The 20,660-nt window shown below is 29.6% G+C and overlaps 3 protein-coding genes and 1 long non-coding RNA gene across 14 annotated transcripts; 2 read left to right on the top strand and 2 right to left on the bottom strand.

The window, feature by feature from the left end:
* Window positions 1-426: 426 nt before the first annotated feature.
* LOC122714675 (monocarboxylate transporter 3) lies at window positions 427-13,659 on the bottom strand. 8 transcript variants are annotated; one of them, XM_043936223.1, is made up of 11 exons: window positions 12,689-13,659; window positions 5,407-5,707; window positions 5,184-5,327; window positions 4,879-5,084; window positions 4,576-4,804; window positions 4,043-4,491; window positions 3,736-3,964; window positions 3,490-3,665; window positions 3,171-3,393; window positions 2,841-3,088; window positions 427-2,757 (listed from the first exon to the last, which is right to left on the bottom strand). In XM_043936223.1, exons 1-11 carry the CDS (start codon window positions 12,779-12,781, stop codon window positions 2,608-2,610), a joined length of 2,448 nt encoding a protein of 815 aa, XP_043792158.1. In that variant the 5' UTR covers window positions 12,782-13,659; the 3' UTR covers window positions 427-2,607. The 8 variants fall into 8 exon arrangements, with proteins under 8 accessions (XP_043792158.1, XP_043792162.1, XP_043792165.1 ...); XM_043936227.1 differs by lacking the exon at window positions 12,689-13,659 and adding an exon at window positions 11,617-11,755; XM_043936230.1 differs by lacking the exon at window positions 12,689-13,659 and adding an exon at window positions 9,190-9,326.
* LOC122714683 lies at window positions 9,664-12,601 on the top strand. 2 transcript variants are annotated; one of them, XR_006346685.1, is made up of 4 exons: window positions 9,664-9,988; window positions 10,121-10,347; window positions 11,628-12,259; window positions 12,369-12,601. It is a non-coding gene; the product is annotated as an uncharacterized LOC122714683 (long non-coding RNA). The 2 variants fall into 2 exon arrangements; XR_006346684.1 differs by adding an exon at window positions 10,773-10,956 and having other exon boundaries at window positions 9,664-10,347.
* An 895-nt stretch (window positions 13,660-14,554) lies between the features above and the next one.
* Window positions 14,555-16,535, bottom strand: LOC122715181 (heat shock factor 2-binding protein-like). Its single transcript, XM_043937146.1, has 6 exons — window positions 16,479-16,535; window positions 16,134-16,314; window positions 15,949-16,067; window positions 15,718-15,822; window positions 15,362-15,627; window positions 14,555-15,281 (listed from the first exon to the last, which is right to left on the bottom strand). Exons 1-6 carry the CDS (start codon window positions 16,533-16,535, stop codon window positions 14,960-14,962), a joined length of 1,050 nt encoding a protein of 349 aa, XP_043793081.1. The 3' UTR covers window positions 14,555-14,959.
* Window positions 16,536-17,044: 509 nt separating this feature from the next.
* Window positions 17,045-20,590, top strand: LOC122714677 (delta(14)-sterol reductase TM7SF2). Of its 3 annotated transcripts, XM_043936240.1 has the most exons (10): window positions 17,045-17,325; window positions 17,577-17,733; window positions 17,831-18,029; window positions 18,180-18,314; window positions 18,393-18,463; window positions 18,544-18,901; window positions 18,987-19,285; window positions 19,363-19,616; window positions 19,696-19,820; window positions 19,902-20,590. In XM_043936240.1, exons 2-10 carry the CDS (start codon window positions 17,584-17,586, stop codon window positions 20,183-20,185), a joined length of 1,875 nt encoding a protein of 624 aa, XP_043792175.1. In that variant the 5' UTR covers window positions 17,045-17,325; window positions 17,577-17,583; the 3' UTR covers window positions 20,186-20,590. The 3 variants fall into 3 exon arrangements, with proteins under 3 accessions (XP_043792175.1, XP_043792176.1, XP_043792174.1); XM_043936241.1 differs by having other exon boundaries at window positions 17,046-17,325; window positions 17,597-17,733; window positions 18,180-18,463; XM_043936239.1 differs by having other exon boundaries at window positions 17,047-17,325; window positions 18,180-18,463; window positions 19,902-20,589.
* The last annotated feature ends 70 nt before the right edge of the window (window positions 20,591-20,660 follow it).

Here is a 20,660-nt window from a genome sequence, read left to right as displayed (position 1 = left end):
ATGTTGACAGTAATTGCAAGCAAATTTTCGATGACAATATTTAATAACTATATAATTAGAATTATAATGATAAAAATATATAGTAATAAAATATATTTATAATATATTTTGATAAAATTGAATTAAAGAATCAAAAAGAAGTTGAAACATTAAGAAATTCTACACCGATAAATCATCATTGATAATTGATAATTGCCGATGTAACAATAAAGTAAATTAATTGACATATTACAATGTTTTATTGCTAATAATTTACTGCGTGCTCGTGATTTACATGCAGCAAGAAAAATATTATGAAAACGTAGTAAAACGATATAATTTTAAAAAAAGCAAAATGGCGCCAAGGTGTATGTATACTTATTTGAGTGCATTCGTGGGAAATATAGGGAAATACATATTATTAATAAATAAACAAGCAACGCAATATTTCAGTAATAAAAATTCATAATTCCTCTTCAATTTCAATAAACGTCACCTAATACATTTGTCCTTCTTTGTACCATAGCATATATACTTCACTTTTTTTCTTTTATTGTTTTCTTTTAACATATGCACAGGATTAAGTCGTGCGCACGTGTATTGATACGCTCATGTGTATATGTAAGTACGCATATGTATGCCTCTATTATGCACACACGACATAACACATGCTTCGTGTATCTCTACTAGAAACCCGCCTATTCCTCCTAACATACATACATACGAACATGCGCATGCGAAATGTCATATGAACACGCGCGTCGATAATATACTCTATATATGTATATAATAAGTGTTACTGTACACTTTTGTCACGACGACACGCGTGCACATGTGTACACTTCCGACTGAATAACATGTATACATTATATTTCAATTCAAATCACAAAAACACGGTCTTTCTGCACGACAATTATGAGAATAAAAATAAGTGTCGTAATAGTTGTACTAATTAATATAGTGTAATAGTAATATTAATGGTAATAGTGATAGCAGTAGCAGTGATAATAGCACTGTTGGTATATTTTTTCTTATTGATAATAACGGTTCTTTTTTTTTTGTTATCCAAATCTTACGCATATTGATAACTAATCACCGTAATCGGCTTACCAATAAACGCTGTATATACAATGTACATACAAGTTTAACATTTGTTGTATGCCGTTTAACAAGATTTACAATTTTTTTCATTCGTCATATATATATAAATATATAAATTTATATAACAAAAAAAAATACATATATATCTATATATAGATTTATATATTTATATGGATCATAGGCATGTATGCGATTGTAAATAAAAAGTATCATATATAAAATGAATAACATTTTGTCTATTCGCGATAATCAATATTTAATTAGTATATAGTATGACACGACAAACTATAACTTTGCCGAAAGTCGTGTCGAACAACACGTGTATTAGTCGAGAATTAGTTTGTGTTAATTAATATACTTCAATTATTTCACATTTTTTCCCGACAGTCAATTCTGTTAACTAAAGAATTAATTTACACAAACTAGATGCATAAGACGAAATGTTTTCTTTATACATTCAATGAAATAAACATTCTAGTTGAATCATTAATATATTAATTAATTTCTATCTAATAGCATGTTAATTATTCATAATCAATACATTAATACAAGGACGTATGTCCCAAAACAGAAATTATATATTTTCTATTTGCCTAGTTTTTTCGGAATTCGTTATACACTATTTTACAATTGCCTATATAATTATTTACAATTTTTTTCGCAATAGCGAATCTATCTGTATGTTAACTAATCCACATTTTTTAATCTATAATATGTATATACATTTGTTGTGTATGCAAGAAAAATATCTCTCTGAATGTAATTTAATTGGAATTGTATCTTTGGATTGCGACCAAAAATAGATTTAAGTAATATATTGTAGATGGGTATTCTCGATTAAGAATGGTCAATCATTGCATGGATTATCCATGTAATATATATAACATTAAAAGTCAAATGCGATATTTACTAACATAAATAATACGAAAAATCGACATAGTATAGCAAACTTTCGTTGTTTTCGATACGTAAATTTTAGATCAAAAATAGAATACGAGTAAATATTGCTAGAAAGTACTATAATAGATATAAATGAGCATAAAGAAGAGAGCCATTTATAAAAAATGAAAATTGACCATCCTTATTCTAAATTAATATTTATCATTTGTGATGATTAATAATATTCATTTCAATATTATTCGATATGCAAGTGCAAAAGCATTTTTTTCACTTTTTCAATATTTTTTATACTGATCATTCTATACTGATTAAGTTAATAAATTTTTCTATCTATCATCTACTATTGACATAGGCAAATGAAATTCTCCCCCTGATGGCATTTTTTACATTGTTATGTATTTGTGTATATTTATATTTATATATTAGAGTTTCATAAAAAAAATTAGATACAATTGCAAAATTCTAAATACGTTAAAAATACCATCAGGTTGTACTCATTAATTTGTGCTTTAGCATTAAAATGTATAACGAAGAAGTACTTTTTTCAGACCTTTTTGAAGCAGCAGCCCTATCACAGTATGGCTCGGAGATGAAGGCTTTTTTTTTTCTCCTTATACAGATCAAATTTTATAAAACAGATTCTATTTGTTTAATTTCCTTTTCAGGAGGTTCTTGCGGAGATGGCGCAGTTTCTACAATTTCAGGAATATCCTCTTCATTTTCTTCTTCGATATCTTCATCAATTGGAGTCAATGTATCTAATATCACAGGCTGAGTCTGTAACAAATTTTATGTTTTTTTGTTAATTTAAAATAGTTTAAAAATAATGTTTATATGTATGTTATACTTATTATATTTACCTGTGGCGTTGTACAGCGTTTCATTGCTGGAGCCATGAAACTAGTAACTGTACTTACAAGGAAGAAAAATCCTGCCATAAAAAATGGGATGCTATAGCTTTGCGTTGCGTCATAAACAGCACCTGCTAAAGGTGAACCAATGATAGCTGCTGCTCCTCTAAATAAGATTAAGAGGCCAAATGCATTGGTCAATTTATCCAATCCCAAAAGGTCTACCAAAATAATTGACGTCAAAGAAATATATCCAGCTGAAATATTATAAAAACAAATATATAATATCAAAAAAAAAAAATCAAACTTAAAATAAAATTTATTAATTTTAATACTTACATATAGCTATTCCAAAAAGAATGCTCATAATAATATAAGCAGGATACGAATGACAAAACGGAATTGCAGCCACAGCAACTGTTGATATAATTAAGCAAATATTATTCAACAATAGTGAGTCTACTTGTGGAAAATCCGCAATGTATCCACAAGCTACACGACCCAGAGTATTGGTAATTCCAATAATAGATACTAAATATGATGCAAGAGTCTTGTCAATATTCTAAAAATGATATGTATTGAAAAATTGATATATATATATATATAATGATTACAAAAATATAGGTAAAAAAAGAAATTATTATAATTTTTAACTTACATCTAAAACTGCAGCATCTAATAAATATACAAAAGGGACGTATAAACCAGCCATTCCAAATACGTTACTAATACCAATTAAAAGAAATACCGGGTCTTTTAGCAAAGATACATCCATCATAGTTGCCAGAGCTTCTTTAAACGAATCAGGTAATACCAAACAAGGACATAGAGGTTCTGTAACATTTATTGTTTTAATATAAAAATTTATAAATCATTGCATATTTATCTTTGAAAAATTTCTTACGCTCGCGCGCCTTTTCAATATCGGTGTCTTTAATATCTCCACGAACGGATTTTGATAAAGAAATAACACTTTGACGATAATTTGCAAGTGATTTTTGACTTTGATATTCTGGTAAGTTAACAACACTACCACTATAAAAAATATCCTTTCTTGATAGTGGTCGAATTATCTGTGGTTTTTCTTTTGGAATACTAGTCTTACTGGTGGTAAAAGTAATACTTTCGCCATCCTATAAAATACATATTGTTTATAATTTACATAATATTTTTGTTAAATTAAATGTTCGAAAAAGTATGATAAAACGTACATCTATTTCCGCATTATTATTTCGAGAACCCATAACACTGCTTGTCGAAAGTCTCAAATGTAAACTCTTTCTAATATCACCATTAGAATTCAATGTTGTTCTAGAATTCTTAATGGCACTAAGACTTGGTTTATATCTTTCACCAGTACTTGTTTTGCGGATTCTATCAAAAAAGGGTACAGAACCATTTTTAGGTAAACCTTGTACATGAGTTGTAAAAGCAGGCTGTGAAGCATTTCTAGGAATTATTGGTTTGAATTCGCTTTCAGACTTCTCTGTTATATCTTTGGTATCATCAATATTTTTTCTACTCTTTGATTTAGTGGAAATGTTTTTTAAATCCATACTGCCACTATTACTAGTTGCTCCACTAGAAGAGTGTTCTTGTACTTTCACTTCCGATATAGTGGGAAGAGTTGGTACCGTTGGAACTGGTGTTAAAGGAGTTCCTTTAATATTAAAATATATCATATTAGATTATCTTATTATAATCAATTAATTATCAATATTAATTTCAACTCATATTTTCTTACCAGGCACTAATTGGTCTAAATTGAAACTGGAATGAACACCAGGATCAATATTAATAGGCATTTTCATTCTCTTTTCCATAGATCCATCAGGCAGTTGTACCATGAAATAAGAACCCCCAATACTCCCACGTTCCATTTGAAATCTTTTCTCCTCTGCCATTCTTTGTAACAATGGTTTAACAGAAGAAGCTTTTGGATATTCTAATGGCCTCATCATTGCACCAAATACCTGTGATGTTCACCTATTGTTATCATCAAATCTATGTTCTATAATTTCTTAGAAAACTTATAGATATTACTTACAGCACAATTTAAAATAAGGCCTGCAAGAATTAAATTTGCTCCTTTCCAATTATATGCTTCTAATAACATTGTTGCAAGAGGTGCAAATGCAAATGTGCCAAATCCTGAACCACATACAGCAATACCTGTAGCTAATGATCTTTTGGTTTCAAAATAATAACCTACACAAACTACTGCTGGCAAATATATTAGACCAAATCCAATTCCTGAAACAATGTAATTATTATAATGTAATAATTCAAACTATTGTATCCAAAAAATAACTTAAAATCTAATATATTTAAAATCTAAAATATTACACACACCTCCCATAACACCATAAGTTATCATAAGCATATTTACACTGGTTGAAAATGTTGAAAGTACAAATGCTGCTGCACCTAAAAAACTTCCTGCCATACATACTGCTCTACATCCATACTTATTTGTTAAAGCACTGACAATAGGTCCTAGAAAATGATTGTAACATTTAAAATTAATATTTTATTATTACAAAAAAAAAAGATATTTTATAATAAAAAAATTTACCAGCACTGAGGTACATGCCAGATAACAATGAACCAACCCACGCAGTTTTGCCTTTTCCTTCTCCAAAATATGTAACAAATTCTCCCAGAAAAACACCAAATGTATAAGCGATACCATCAACTATCATATTACACATGAATGATGCAAATACCACCACCCATCCATATCCACCATCTGGTGGAGGTGGTATATCATGGTATTCACATAATGATCCTCCTTCATCTTCTGGAGATGCTTCATCACTAGCTCCATCAGTAGCAGTTAATTTTGCATGCTCTTCTACAGAATATTCACTTTCCGTCTGTAAAAAGTGTAAATATTTTCATCAATTTAATGATAATGTATAAATATAGAGTTAGATATTATATTGTCTCTAACATTATTTAATAAATTATTATATATTAAAAATAATAAAAATCAGATTTAATGTAATTCATCTATTATTAAAAAATTTGAATATATTTTGAATTTTGTAACATTATAATATTGTAATGTTAATATTTATGTTTGTCTTATATAAAGTAGTGGTAGTTCACCTTGTAGAATATAAGAAAAATATCAAATACCTTCCTTTCATACTAATGTGTAAATATATAGACATATCATTCTATATATATCTGATTAATAAATTAAATAAGAATTTTTAAAAATTTCAAAAAATTATAGACATTTAAATAAAAAATTATTTTTACACATTTTTCTCCAATTAAAATAGAAATTTAATGAAATTATAATGATGAAATTAAATGAATCAACAAGAACGCAATTCCGGAAGACATCTTTTGGAGCGTAATGTGAGAACGAGCGGTCGTGCCATATTATAAGATGATCTCATAACGCAAACGCAAGCATAGATATTATATGGCTACTGTGACTTAACCATTCCCTAAGGCTACGTTTATCCAAGGTAAAATAGTGTTTCCTCTGAATCTAATAAACAAGAAACGATATTGATCACGCGATAAAAATGACTCTGCTTCACGAAAATGTATAACTCTTTAATACTTTTTTAACATAATATAAGGATACTAATAAATTTAAAAAAAAAACGTACAAGAGAATATACTTCCATGCCTTCTTGAATTTGAACATATTTTGCATAATCGTAAACGAAAAAATCCGTAAGGATTTGTTTTATAAATATTTTGGAATAAAAGAGTTCGTACAATGATCTAGACTGCCAACATATTAAATGAATTCAAATATAGCGCTAAGACATACGAAAGCATCGATAGTGACTCGATAGTGACTTAGCCGAATGGAAGGTCAGCCGAATCAGCTGATCTACTGTCATTAGAATTGGTAAAGCGTGCGCCACCTAACGTCAAGGCAAAGGAAACTTGACAAGAGTATTGTTTTCGACCTTGTTTTCGTGACGGTGGTGCAACGGGTGCAAATTGTGCACACAAGTACGCAGTGATACACGGCTGTGCTGACGATATATACAAATGCGTGTATGGTGTTTCGCGTTTGTCAGAAATTACTACAAAAGTGTAAATTACATTTATCAAGGCTAAGTCACGTGTTGTTTCCGAACACGTACGAAGAAACTATAAAGAAAAGCGAAACGAGATCGTGCCTTGAAATTCGAGGCGAATCAGATCACCCAAGAATGAAGACAAGAAATGCTTAAACGCATATTACCAAATAGGGACGAATTTTCGAAACGTACCGTACTGATCTTCCGCACGCGACGCGAGCCGTATTGGCTGTACTGCGACTTGTTGAGCGACACGCGCGACATTCTATGATCGCTTTAATGTCAGACTCCGTTCGTTTCGTCGTTGGCCTCCACACACTGTGCAGAGTTCTATTTTCGTAGAAGTGCGCGCAGCTGTGCGCGCTGTATATTCTTTCTTTCCGTGACTTTATCCCTCAAAGTTTGCCACGCTACGCCACTTCCGCGCGATTTAACACTCCCCCTGTTAGCAAATAACAGGAGTAGCAATATCAATCATCAAAATCCGCTGCCATGTCTTTCACACTCGCGCGCTTTGAGTCAACTTCTATCATACGATCATCGCACGCTCACTGCCTTCTATGTATTATGGATCAACCGAACTTAAAAAACGTGCGCAGTAACTTTTCTAAAAAAGTACACTTTTGTAAAGAAATTAAGAATATATATTGCTTTATTCCTTCTTGCAACACTCGATAACGATACACGTACAGTAACGTGTCTTAATAAATTCAGTTCATCAATAAGATTCAGCCATGAGTTTCGGATGCACACGAATGAAATGGCACTATACACCTAAAATGATTCAGCACGCGCAAATTGTCATGACAAGTTTGCCGGCAGAAACGATTGGTTTTGCTGTTGGACGTATAACTGCTATGTATCACTACGCACTACAGAAATTCTATTTATATACAAACACGGTAATAGAGCCTTCTTCAAATTTCCATGTATAAAATAACTTTATTTTCTAAGTGCACAATATTCTTTCTTCTGTCATTGTGTTTTGTGATCTTTGTATAGTGCAAAAATAATGCTGAATGAACAAAACAACATGCAACGATATGTCAATAATGTAATCACTGCATTTTGGTGATTGCGAATGTATATGCGAATACACTGTGTTTACTACTATTATATTTTACGATTCTAAGATATACAAATGACTAAACTACACGGATCTTTGTGAGAATTTAAGTACCCGCCGAACAAAAGAACTGCTTGCGACAACGAGAGAGCACGGAGCTCTCGTTGAAGCGGCACTGATCGTTTGTGCGCGAAAAGTTAACCTATAAATGCGAAGCGTCTCATGCGTCCCCACCCTATCACAATTACGTGGCGCGACAACCAGACGATTTGTGAATTTGCTGAACCAAGATTTTAAAAGATGTTTTAAATTTTTATATGTATATATTTTTTTTAATTATTTTAATTAATATAAAATACAATTATATTAAAGAAAAAAAAATCGATCTAAATTTTCAATGATTATTTATACATTTATACACATAGATATTTTCAATACGAAATCATTTACTTAAAATACTTTATGTTTTTATAAAAGTATCGTATAAAGCTATAAAATATCAAGAAGTTTAAATTATGATACAATTCGAATTAGTTATATTATATACTTTTAAAAATTTTAATAATTTTTTTATATCAAAAATATTCTTTTTAAAAGAATATTAAGAAAATAAAATTTTAGAGAAATTATTATACAAATTAAATTTATTTTTCAATTTTTTTATCTCAAAGACGTTTAACAACTTTAAAATATTTTAAAATATTTCGCTAAAAAATACATTTTTAAGAATAAATGATAATTTATGATAATAAAGATTAAACTAAAAAATTAAATTATACGAATCAAAAAAAACTTAATCAATGTTTTATTTAATTCAAAATATAATTGTTATGGACAAGAAAGCACAAAAATAAATAATTCCATGATACTGGTCTTCACGCAAAGTCAAAAACTTTTTAGTATCGTTTAACGAATCAATAATTGTATCAAGGGTTACTTTGTGTATTATGGGAGATATTGCACCGATTGACCAATACATTGCAGCTCAATGTCACTCGACTCTGCTCAGCATAGATGATTCACATTTGACTGGTATAATAATATAGAGATCGACAAGTTATTTATTCTAACGTGCAATTATAGCAGCAACTTGAACTTACGTTTAATGTTTCGACATATCGTTCCGCGTTAGCCATTAGTCCGATGCACGCGCGTTGTAGTTTTTTTTTTAATATCACGGGATAGAGACAAGTCCACCTCAACCGTTTATGCAATTTTTAGAGTTTCGAAACGTTACCTCACTAAGCAAATATTTGCTGGCAACGCTCTCGTACTTCAGGAAGAAAGTGACAGTTCCCGGTGGTGTGTTGCTATCAGGTGGCTTCGAGAAATCATGTTCATGGTCGAACAGCTAAATAATCGTACGCGAAACATTGTATATCGTAAAGTGACCATCATATAGTAGCGTGACGCGCGCACTAATAATCTAAGTCGATGCTTACACTACCATGAAATTAATCTTGCACGCGAATGAAGGTTACCAAATATATCATACTATCGAGATTACCGATACATAGAATCGCGGTTAATCGATTGCCATTTAATGATGGCCGTCACGACGAAAATCACCAAACGATCGAATTACAGCGATATGAACGATAGCTGGCGAAAGGGGGCGGGGCGCTGAAGCAGGAGGGCACTAAGTAAACATTCTGAAGATGATCTCGAGTCGATATGTAACAGTGGTGGAAACACTCAAAGAATCAGCACCGATAAAAGGGATAGGTAGACGGGAGGAGAATGGTACCACTGGTATGTAACGTCGATCACGCGAGAGTTACTACTGCAACATGCTGCATTCCACTGATGCTTTACTCGTCTGCTCGAGCACGTTTATGAATTAATTAGATAATAACTAGCGACAATTAACGTTGAAGGCACGATACATGAAAACACCATCTGCTTTTGATCTCCGCACAAAAATTAACTGACAGGAACAATCAGATAATATTGTTTTATGAAAAAAAATCAATACGTTTAAATAAGAATTTTTTTGTCTCAATTTGAATTTGATTAATTGAATTCGAAAGTTATAGGTAGGTATCAAACTTTCTTTTTTGTATTTTCGATAGTATTTTCATGAAAATGATATAGATATATACGTACAGGCGTAAACAAAATTCATAATTTATAGTAATCATAAGAACATCTGGTTCTCGTCTTCTTAGAAATATCAGCGGCAACAGTGCTTTAAAAATGACTCAGAAACCATAAACAAGAACTACATCATGATATTTTCTTGATTTGTAACAGATCATTGTTTACGACGATGTTAGTCTCTTCTTCATTGTCCCAGTTTGCTTAGGACCGCGAGATATCAGGAGTTGTGATAAAAGCATGAATATAATCAGGAAAGGAAGAGCAACATTCTCCCTACTTCGATGAATCACATTGTGTGAGTAATTATTTTAAATTATAATCTTACCGAATTGTTGAATTGATATGATACTTTTTTTTATTCGCTTGTATTATAATAAAACAGAAAAATTTAAAAAAAGATTAAAAGAAAATAGAACCACTCATTATAAGTTTGAAAAATCGCTAATAAATTATTTAAAATTATGTGATTCGATCTAATCAAATTTAATCGGTTTAAAGGAATTAGGAAAATTCACTACCGTTTGTAATCACTGTGATTAATCGTCTATTTATTCTATCCATGATTCGCTGTCACAATCAGTTCAATCGACTTCATTAATTACTTTATTAATTTAATGAAGGTTAAGTGTCCGAAATTCATTTCTTATTTATTGAAATTTGTTTGCGTTAATGACATCTAAATAAGAGTCTTTGATAGAAACAATCGAAACAAATTTATAGGTATTCCTACTTACAATTTAATATTTATCGGTCGAATAGTCGAAGGATAAGGGAAATACTCGACATCGATACAGAATGATAACGAATTCAACAAACACTTAAAAGATAAGATGTTCTCGCGTAATACATCTTAATCCATGGCTCGACATCAATCCATAAACTGGCACGTGATATAGTCTACGAGGTACATAATACAAAAAAATAATAACATCCATAACTCCACCCAAAATGCAAAATTTCATACGCAAAATTTATTCTTTCTAATGTTCAACGATATACTGATGAGCTATTTGCAAGAATTATCATTGTTCCAACTAGGTAACACAAACCACTTTCACTTCATTTCGTGATTAATTTAATCATATCGTATATTTTGTCATTCAATTTATAATTATTTATAATTATTATATAATATTTATAATTTATAATTTTCTATAATATATATTAATTAATAATATTTATCAAAAATGCCATGAAAATTACTAATAAAATTTTTGTACACGTGCGCACGAAAAAAAACATGTTTATCAATCGAAAATATTTCGTTATCAATAAATTAAATTTTTATTAAACCGATGAAATAACGGATTGCTGTTATTCAATCTTTTTGAAGTCAACTCATATGGTAATATATCAATGGAATAGATCATATAAGTTGTAATCATTGTCAACATCATAATTTCAATATAAACACGATTCAACTTTTACTATGTTACTTTACTTATCTATGCGATTTTAATGACATGAAGCGATGTCTTTAGTTAAAAGTAACAAAATAAAATGAACATGATAAGGTAAAAATTTTTATAGACTATTATTCGATTAGAAAATCTATTTTACATACCTTATTTTTAGGCGACATCACGCGATATTGGTGTTCTATTTAAATAAAGATGAATACACCCTCACAGTAAATGAAAAAACGAATAAGGAGGGAAAAAGAGATGGCCGTACTTGTGCCACCTGAGTGGACAGTGTCCAGCTGTGAAACGAGAAAGAAGCGATATGAAAATGCGCGCTGCTCAACCACCGGCTGACTTATCGCATCGCAGTCGGTTGAGTCCATCCAATTCCCCACTCTATGAAATCCATCTCACTTCATTTCCCTTGCCAACTCTTCTTCATGTATTCCATCGTTTCGATTTGCTCATGTTTCTCTCTTTGTTTTACGATTTCTCTTTCTATATTCTTATCCTTTTCTTCTTCTCTTTGTTACACACAAAATCAACCGTCTTCCTTCTGCTACAGATTTCTACGCAGACATCATTCACGCAATGCAATATCGTGCGCGCGGAAATAAAATGCGCGGCTACTGATCTATCGATAAGTACAAAGTTCTAACTGTGTATACACCCAGATATTTCAAATATGCACAAGATATCACTGTTGGATGAAGATCTTTCAAACATTGGACGTGACACAAGCAAGATGATACCAACAAATATATGCAATTTAATAAATAAGAGAATAATCAAGGAAGAAAAAAAGTTAAGTATTAAAGAGAAGCAGAAAAAATTTCAAACTTCGTTTACTTCGGAATTCAATACGATTGAGCAGAAGTTATTTTCTAAATTAAACAATTCTTATATTAAACAGAGTTTCATCATGAAGGGAATTCTAACGCAGATACGCGAATACATTTCTGTTTTATGACGAAAATAGAGTAACAAATCATAGTGTTTGATTTACCTATTTCACATTTAACCATTTCAAATATTACAATTCAATAAAATTTTTCTTATGATGATTTTTCCATTATTACACATTACTATGAAAATATAAACTGAAATATTATGGAAGAAAAATTATAAAAATTAAAAATAAAATTAAAAAACAAAAATGGTTTTAACTTTACTAACCTATGTTAGGTAGTAGGGAGAAAAAAGGAATAAAAACAAGAAATGAAAAAAACTTACGATATGATTGACCATAGGTTTTGGCTTGATTTGCAAGCCATCATCGTCGCCGATCTGCTCCCCAATCTGTTCGCGGCTACTGGTAGGGCCCATCTCGGCGCCGCGGCGCCTACCTTAGACTCGGTTGTCACTATTTTCAACAGATTGAAACAGCCACAGCTTCGTGATCCTATGTCCTCGTGTACGAGGAATGATGCGAGAACAAAGCAATCACCAGCCGGATGACACCTTGTCCGGGCAGTCCGCTGCGCCCCCTTTCGATTTATAAGCTATCCATTGGCGATACATGAACAATCCTGGAAGTCGTAGCTGCTCGATGACAGCTTCTTCCGGGCTATTTAGCGCGTCTTTTTTTTCCTTTGTTTCTCAAACTTCTTTTTCTTTCACTTCCTCGATGTTACAATACACTATAATACTTGAAGATGAAAGAAACAGATCTTCTTAAAACTTGAACATTTGTCAAAGGATAATAAATTGCTCCTTTGGTGCTAAAATGTCGATGATACGTCGGTTTCTTTTTCCGGTGTTCTCGTTACGACCAATTCGGTGAAATCACGACACGATTGCCACCACTGGCACCAATTTCAGATTATTAGAACCCTCAATAACAACGAGGACGTCGCTTACACCCCGCGCACGACCTAGTCCACGGAATTTCGATCCACCTTTTCAGGAATCTATTACGTGCCGCCTCTCCGACCTGTTTCTTTTTTAATCGTCGCGTTCAAAAGTGTGATACAGTAAGAAAAAATTAATAATGATGCTATCACCGTTGTCGTAGCCGTTCAAGTGAGTATTTACGATACAACCAGATAACGGAGAACGTGAAAATCTTGTTGAAAAGAATTTTCTTACAGACGATCCCGCCGCGGGTGGGTAGCGCCGCGGCGCCCCGGGATCAATAAAACGACCGCCCGGCCGTCGCCTTTCCTAGGTCCTGCCTGCCTGCCTGCCGTGATCTCCCGTTTACGCGACGCTGGACGTCGCGACGCGTACCCCCTCTACTCTTCACACCGCGGCCGCTGAACGCGCCGAATGTATCCATTGGACGCAAGCGCGATTTCTTGTCGCGCACGCCCCCACACGGTCTCTTCTCACGAGCTTGCGCAGCATGATTATCGACGCGATAGTCGGTATTTCATACACTATATGTAACTCTTTCGTCCCAATCCTTTCTCCTGTTCCTTCGAGATTTCTATCTCCTTATGCGGAACAACGAAACATACAGATTTCTCAAAATTACCATTTCTGTTAATATCGCGGTTTTTTCATTCCTTGCGAGAATCAATGAACATAATTTTTATAATTGTGGATCATGAATTACATCGAGCTTTTCATTATAATGATTCATAAAAAGGATAAAAATATTTTAATTTTTTCCTTAATCAAATTAGATTTTTATTTTAATGTTTGCTATAATTTATTTACAAACATATAGCTTGCTACAAACACTTGCTATATGTATCAATCTTGCCATATATATGGCAGAATAGAAAGGTACAGAAAAATAGCTAGACTGTAATTACAATTTAAGATAATATAATTATGCTATTTATTAGTACAGAGAGAACTGTTTGCAACTGCAAAATGCATTCGTATAATCGTATGTTTTGTTGGCTTTGCAATTCAGAAATAAGATACTGCAGTATTGTCGCAACCTTCGAAGTTGAAGGCCGTCGATGTTCAATGAAAACGAGTATATTTGTTATGTATTTGCAGTGCATCCTTCTGTTGATGTTTATATATCAATTATGTATGTTAAATGAAACATATTATAATTCCTTCAAATCTTTAATTAAAAAGGAAAAATACTTTACGTTAAGATATAAAATAAATAAATTATTAAAAGTTATTTAAACTTAAAATTAAAAATATTAAAAAGTTTTGGAAGAATTGATTTAATTACTTAGAAAATATTTTTACGCTCGATTATGTTTTATTCAATCGTATGCGTAATTGATTTCGTACTATTCCGTATTATTCCGTATTATTCCACACAATTGCTTTTATTTTGTAGCTGCATAAGGCAGATCGATATTCGACAGTTCTCAAACTAGTCACGAATATATTCCAAAGATATTCTGATGTTTGATAATATCAATTACAAAAATAGACATTTATACTTTGTAGCGAAAATGCAAACCGAACTTCATTCGAATATTTTAATTCCTGTTAATCTAGAAGATTAGCAACATGAACAAAATTCCTTTCTTATAAACAAATTTCAATTCAGTTTATCCAGTAAGAAAGAAAATCGAGATAGTCACGCGTTTAACTCAAACGGATAAATTTCTGCGAATCCCGCAACTGTTTTATCACTTGTTTCGCAACTGTACTCATTTCATTTTTATTCGAAGTTGCAATATCTTCTATTTTACTAATCGGTAGAGTAGTAATCAAGTCTTGAATGTATTTGGGATTAGTCAGGCCATATGTCATTGATTGTAACACGCGCAGACATAGAAATTGTGTTTCATCTGGTAATGAATTGTTTTTCAAGTAACAATTTAACACGTCGCCTACTCGTGATTCGAAGAGATGCTGTAAGCCGGTTTTATTCATACTGACGTTATAGAATATCATCAACATCAATCTATATAGAAACACAATATTCGATCCGATTAAGAATATCAAAAATTAGGAATATCAATTATTTGATATTTATAAAATTACCTTTTTAGAGATAGAGAACCTTGCGAAAGTGGCAAAGTGGGCATAAGTTTCACCATTTTTTGTACTAAAGCTCTTCCATTCGGATCAGTGATTAAAAATTCACGTCCCTCAGGTGTTGCGGATATATTAGTCACGATGCCTAACAATCCAATTATAAACTGATATTCGACATTGCAAGTAGGGGGAAAAGCGTTTTGATAAGTATTTATAAATGCGACGAAACTTCCGTCTGTTATCGATAAAAATTCACCGATCATATGCTGAAACTATAGAGCAATTAGTTTCTATAAAGCAAAACTATACTATTCTTTAAATACTATATTATTTGAATTATTCTTAAAAATAGAAATATTTACCCCAGAAAGCCAAACGTCGACAATTTCTGGAAGTCGAGATGCGCGCCATGTTAAATTACCCAAAACTGCCCCTAAAGTTGCACAGTATGTACTTTGATTCAATATCTATAAAAGACATAAAAATATTTATTTATTCTAAATAATAAATATTAAAATATTTCATGTTAAATTATCGCTTAATTAAATTATTAATTAATTAATAATTTAATTATTAAATTATTGTTAAATCACTTGTTCTCTTAAATATTCTATTTCTTCTTGAGCCTTTTTATTTTTATCTATTTGTTGTTGCAATTGGCTGTGTAACTGTTCACATTTGAGCTCTAAAACTGAAATTTTTTCTTTTTCCTCTAAAAATAATAAAAATATTAATTAATAATATATTGTAGCTTATTAAAAAAAAAATAAAAGAATACCTTTATTTATTTCATCGGTTAATGATTTCGGAAATAAAGAAACGAGATCTTTTTGACCATCATCTATGTTTAATTTATCTAAGTCTATATCTAATCCAGAATTAACGAGCGTTTGCGGAACATCTTTTATAAATTTATGGATATTTTTTTCTACTGTGTTTAGGGTGTCTTCCACAGAAATCTGAAAAATTATATTACGTATATATTACATATATACGAAAATATAAGTTTTCTTTTGCATCATTTCCGGATATTTTTTTTTTATATTCTAAAAATTTCTAAAAATCACGAGATATAGAATGAACAATATTAATCATTTTTTGTATATTAAACAAATACGAATACCAAAAATTGTTTTTCATCTTCTAAATTTGTTTGTTCTTCTTGAGCATTCTTGTCCATGTTTGTTCAATTGAATTTTATATTGATACAAGTAATTTCCTTGTATGTTTAGCGAATTGATATTTTGAATATTTTTAACATGTTGACAATTATCGTAACCTACACGAAATATAAATTATCATGAAGATGTAAAAATTTATATATTATAGAAAGACAATTTTGAATATATTATAATTGTACAGATTATTTGTTTTTTTTAAATAAATAATTGTTTATTTACTTACAAATTATTTTTAATTATATTCTTCTTTTCGTATAAATCACGAAAAAATTAAAATCTTATTTCTTTAATTATAATTTCCATAAAAAAAAAGACAAAAAACATAATATTACTATTTTCAGTCAATATCTAATAAATAATAATGTTTAGATATAAATATATGTAAAGTAATATGATATATTTGATGAAAAAAAAATTATTTTTAATAAAATTCGATTTTTTTCTAAAAAAAAAGTTTCTGTCTAATGCACTTCTTCCAAATACTGAATTCGATACAAATATTCAACTTAACAATATCTTTATTTTGAAAATATATTTTTATTCGTTTATACTATATGAAACATCCTTAAATTTGAAATAGCTTTTTTATGAATCCATCATAATGTAAATAACGCATGTATTTAGCGTGGCTTGCATTTTATGCATCTCGGAACACTTGAGGGTGAGCGTGGTTTCGTGTTATGATGCAAAAAAAAAGCGTTAATTATAACCTTTCGATTAGAAGCTCTCTTATTTTTAAACTAAACGGAATTTCATCAAGATATTGCTGTAGCCTAAGTAAAATTCCATGTAAGTTGTAAAAATACGATGATTAACATTTTGATATGTTAGAATTTAATTCATGAATTATTATATATGCGTTTGTTTTTGATCATAGAAATTATAAATAATATTACAAATATGAATAATAGTTTAATGTTCAAAACGTTTTTTATTGTATGATTATAATTGTTTTATATTGATACAAATGTTATTTAGTATATTTATCTTTAATTGTTATATAACATAATGATATTTTAAAGATCATTAATAATTTTCAGATGCAATATGAAATTTTCAGAAGGAGAAGAAATACTTGCAAAACATCCAAATTCTGATAAATATTATAAAGGCAAAATTTTAAGTATAAAAGGTGAACAATATAAAGTACAATTTGAAACAGGCATTGAACAATATATTGATTCAACTGATATTAAGGTATATTTTTTATTATATATAATATATGTGCTTTGCTTTAAAAATATTTAAGTTTACTATATTTTTTTCTTTTTATATAACTTTTTCAAAATTTTAGATGGATAGGCCATCAAGAAATATAACAAGAAGTAGAAGAGGAAAAAGTCCTACTAGATATTCATCAGTTAGAAAATCTCCACGTAAACGTTCACCTGGAAGATCTCCATCAGCTGGGTCTACAAGAGGACATAGATCACAGTCTACAAATCGTACAAAGTTTGCAAAAGTTTCTTTGCCACGTATAGAAGTATCTAGTGGTAAATAAGTTGTTATAAATAATATGCAAATGAATTTTTTTAATAATATTATTTTTTAATAATATTATTAATAATATTATTAAATTATTATTAAATATTATTAATTTTTTAATAATATTATTAAATAATTTTTTTGTGAAAAATATATAGATATACAACATAATGATGATAAAATTATAAGTAAAAAAAGGATACATGATGATGATTTTGTTGAATCAATGCCTCTTCAATCACGATTAAAGGAACTAGGAACAATTACACGTAGGTCAACGAGATTATTATCTGGTATGCAGAAACCTGAATCAGACCATAACATAATTTTATTAACAAGAAATATTAATCGAGCTGTCTCACTTCCTTCAGAAAGGAAGAGTCAGATGAATGATTTTAGTATAGATGTAAAGGAAAGAGGTCATTCAGTACAAAGAGATCAAGTAAAGTTATATATTATTATATATTATTTATAATATATTAATGTAAATATTGCAATTTTGAATGTAATGTTTCATTTCAGGATTTGTTAAAAATAAATTATAAAGATATAGATATAAATACACAAATGATAGAAAAGCGAAAAAAAGAAATTAATATGGTTAGTGAACCACAAGAATGGGGAGGAATGTTTGGAACTTTTATTCTTATATTTCTATTACCTGTGATTATGATTGTACCACAATTATTGTGCGCAAAAAATGAATGTACGTTTAAATATCATAAAATATCTTCAGATCTAAATTTTTATGTAAATGTAAAAGCTTTTATTGCATATTTAAGTCTCTTTTTATTTGTAATAATTGTTTCGATCATACCAATCGGACGAAAACTTGATGGACTACAAAGTAGAATTGAAAGATTGCAATATCGTTTAAATGGTAATTTTATATTGAATTTTGAAAATTTATTATATTTTGAAAATAAATTATTAGAATAGAATTATTATCATTTTTTTTTTTTCAGGTTTTTTGTGTGGTATTTTATCAATAATTATATTTGCTACATGTATATATAATGAAATTAAAATTACTGATTTTATTCTGCAAAATAATATACAGTTTTCAATCATTGGTTGGATTCTTGGAATAATTTTATCAGTTTTATTATTTATAAAAGGAGGCAGAGCTTCAATAGCTAATTTAAATATACATGGATCTACTAACAGTATGATATATAACTTTTGGCAAGGAAGAGAAATAAATCCACGAATTGGTCCTGTGGATTTTAAAATAAATCTTTTTCGGACTTCTATGATAACCATAGTAATAATTTTTTAAAAAGTATTTCCATTTATAAAAATGTATAATATAAAATATGTACAATTTTATTCAAATTACAGATTCTCATAAATTTATCTATTGCAATCAAAACAATTGAAGAAACTGAAATATATACTTTAGAACATCTTAATATAGGTGCCTTATTAGGTACTTTACTACAAATCATTTATGCAATGGATGCACTATTTTTTGAATCTGCATTATTAACAACTTTCGAAATAATGTATGAGGGAACTGGATATATGTTATGTACGGGTTATATGATGTATCCATTTTTACCGACTCTTACGACGAAATATATGTTATATCACAAGTAAATATCAATAATAAATAAAAAATAATAATATACTATATAATTAAAATTTTAATGAAATGTGATTTTTAAATTTCAGGACACAACTTACTTATCTATTTATTTTTCCTATAATCACTTTTATAATTGGCTATTTGTTATATAGAATTAGTAATCTACAAAAAAATAAGTTCAGAAGGAATCCTTTATCTCCATCATTAATGCGTAAGTATAAGATTAGCTTACATTTGTAATTGTAATGTAATAAAATACTTTTTTTATATGATTTATGCATTTATCTTATAGATTTAGAAACTATACCAACTATACGTGGTAAAAAACTTATAGTATCTGGGTTATGGGGTTATATAAGACATCCCAATTATTTAGGTGATATAATAATGTGGTGGTCAATATCATGTATAAGTTTAGCATGTGATATTTTGCCTTATTATTATGCAATTTTGTGTACAGGATTACTAATACATAGAGCTATAAGAGACAATGAACGTTGCAAAATACGTTATGGTTTAGCTTGGGAGCAATATATATCACGTGTTAAGTATATGATTTTCTATCGTATATTTTAAAATAATATAATATGTATAAAATATTAGCAAAGTACTTTTAGAGATACCAAAATATGTTACAAAGTTGTACATTTAAAAACAATAATGCTCATTATTTCATAAAATATATTTTAATCACATTAGAATTATATAGAGTTTATACATACACATGTGACATAGTATGTAGGGTCCAAATTAGCTCAATACAAAACCAAAAGAAATAATTGTTTAACATTTAGATTTAAGCATATCATTTCATAAAATCTTTAAAGCAATGAACAAAGTGTGGTTATCAAAAAAGTACATTTTAAAAAGATATAATTTAAGATATTGTTGATATGAATATGTATATTGTAAAGTATATTTCTATGATGAAAACATTAAAGTAAGATTTTTATACTTTTTATACAAATATGTACATTGACAAATAAATAATTTTTTAATAGACGCGTCATTTTAAAATTACATTTTCTGGTAATAAGATGTATAATATTTT

Source organism: Apis laboriosa, unplaced genomic scaffold, assembly GCF_014066325.1.
Source record: "Apis laboriosa isolate Shangri-la unplaced genomic scaffold, ASM1406632v1 scaffold34_cov151, whole genome shotgun sequence".
NCBI lineage: Eukaryota > Metazoa > Arthropoda > Insecta > Hymenoptera > Apidae > Apis > Apis laboriosa.
Note: the sequence above shows the minus strand (reverse complement) of the source record. Positions and strands in the feature narration are given on the sequence as shown.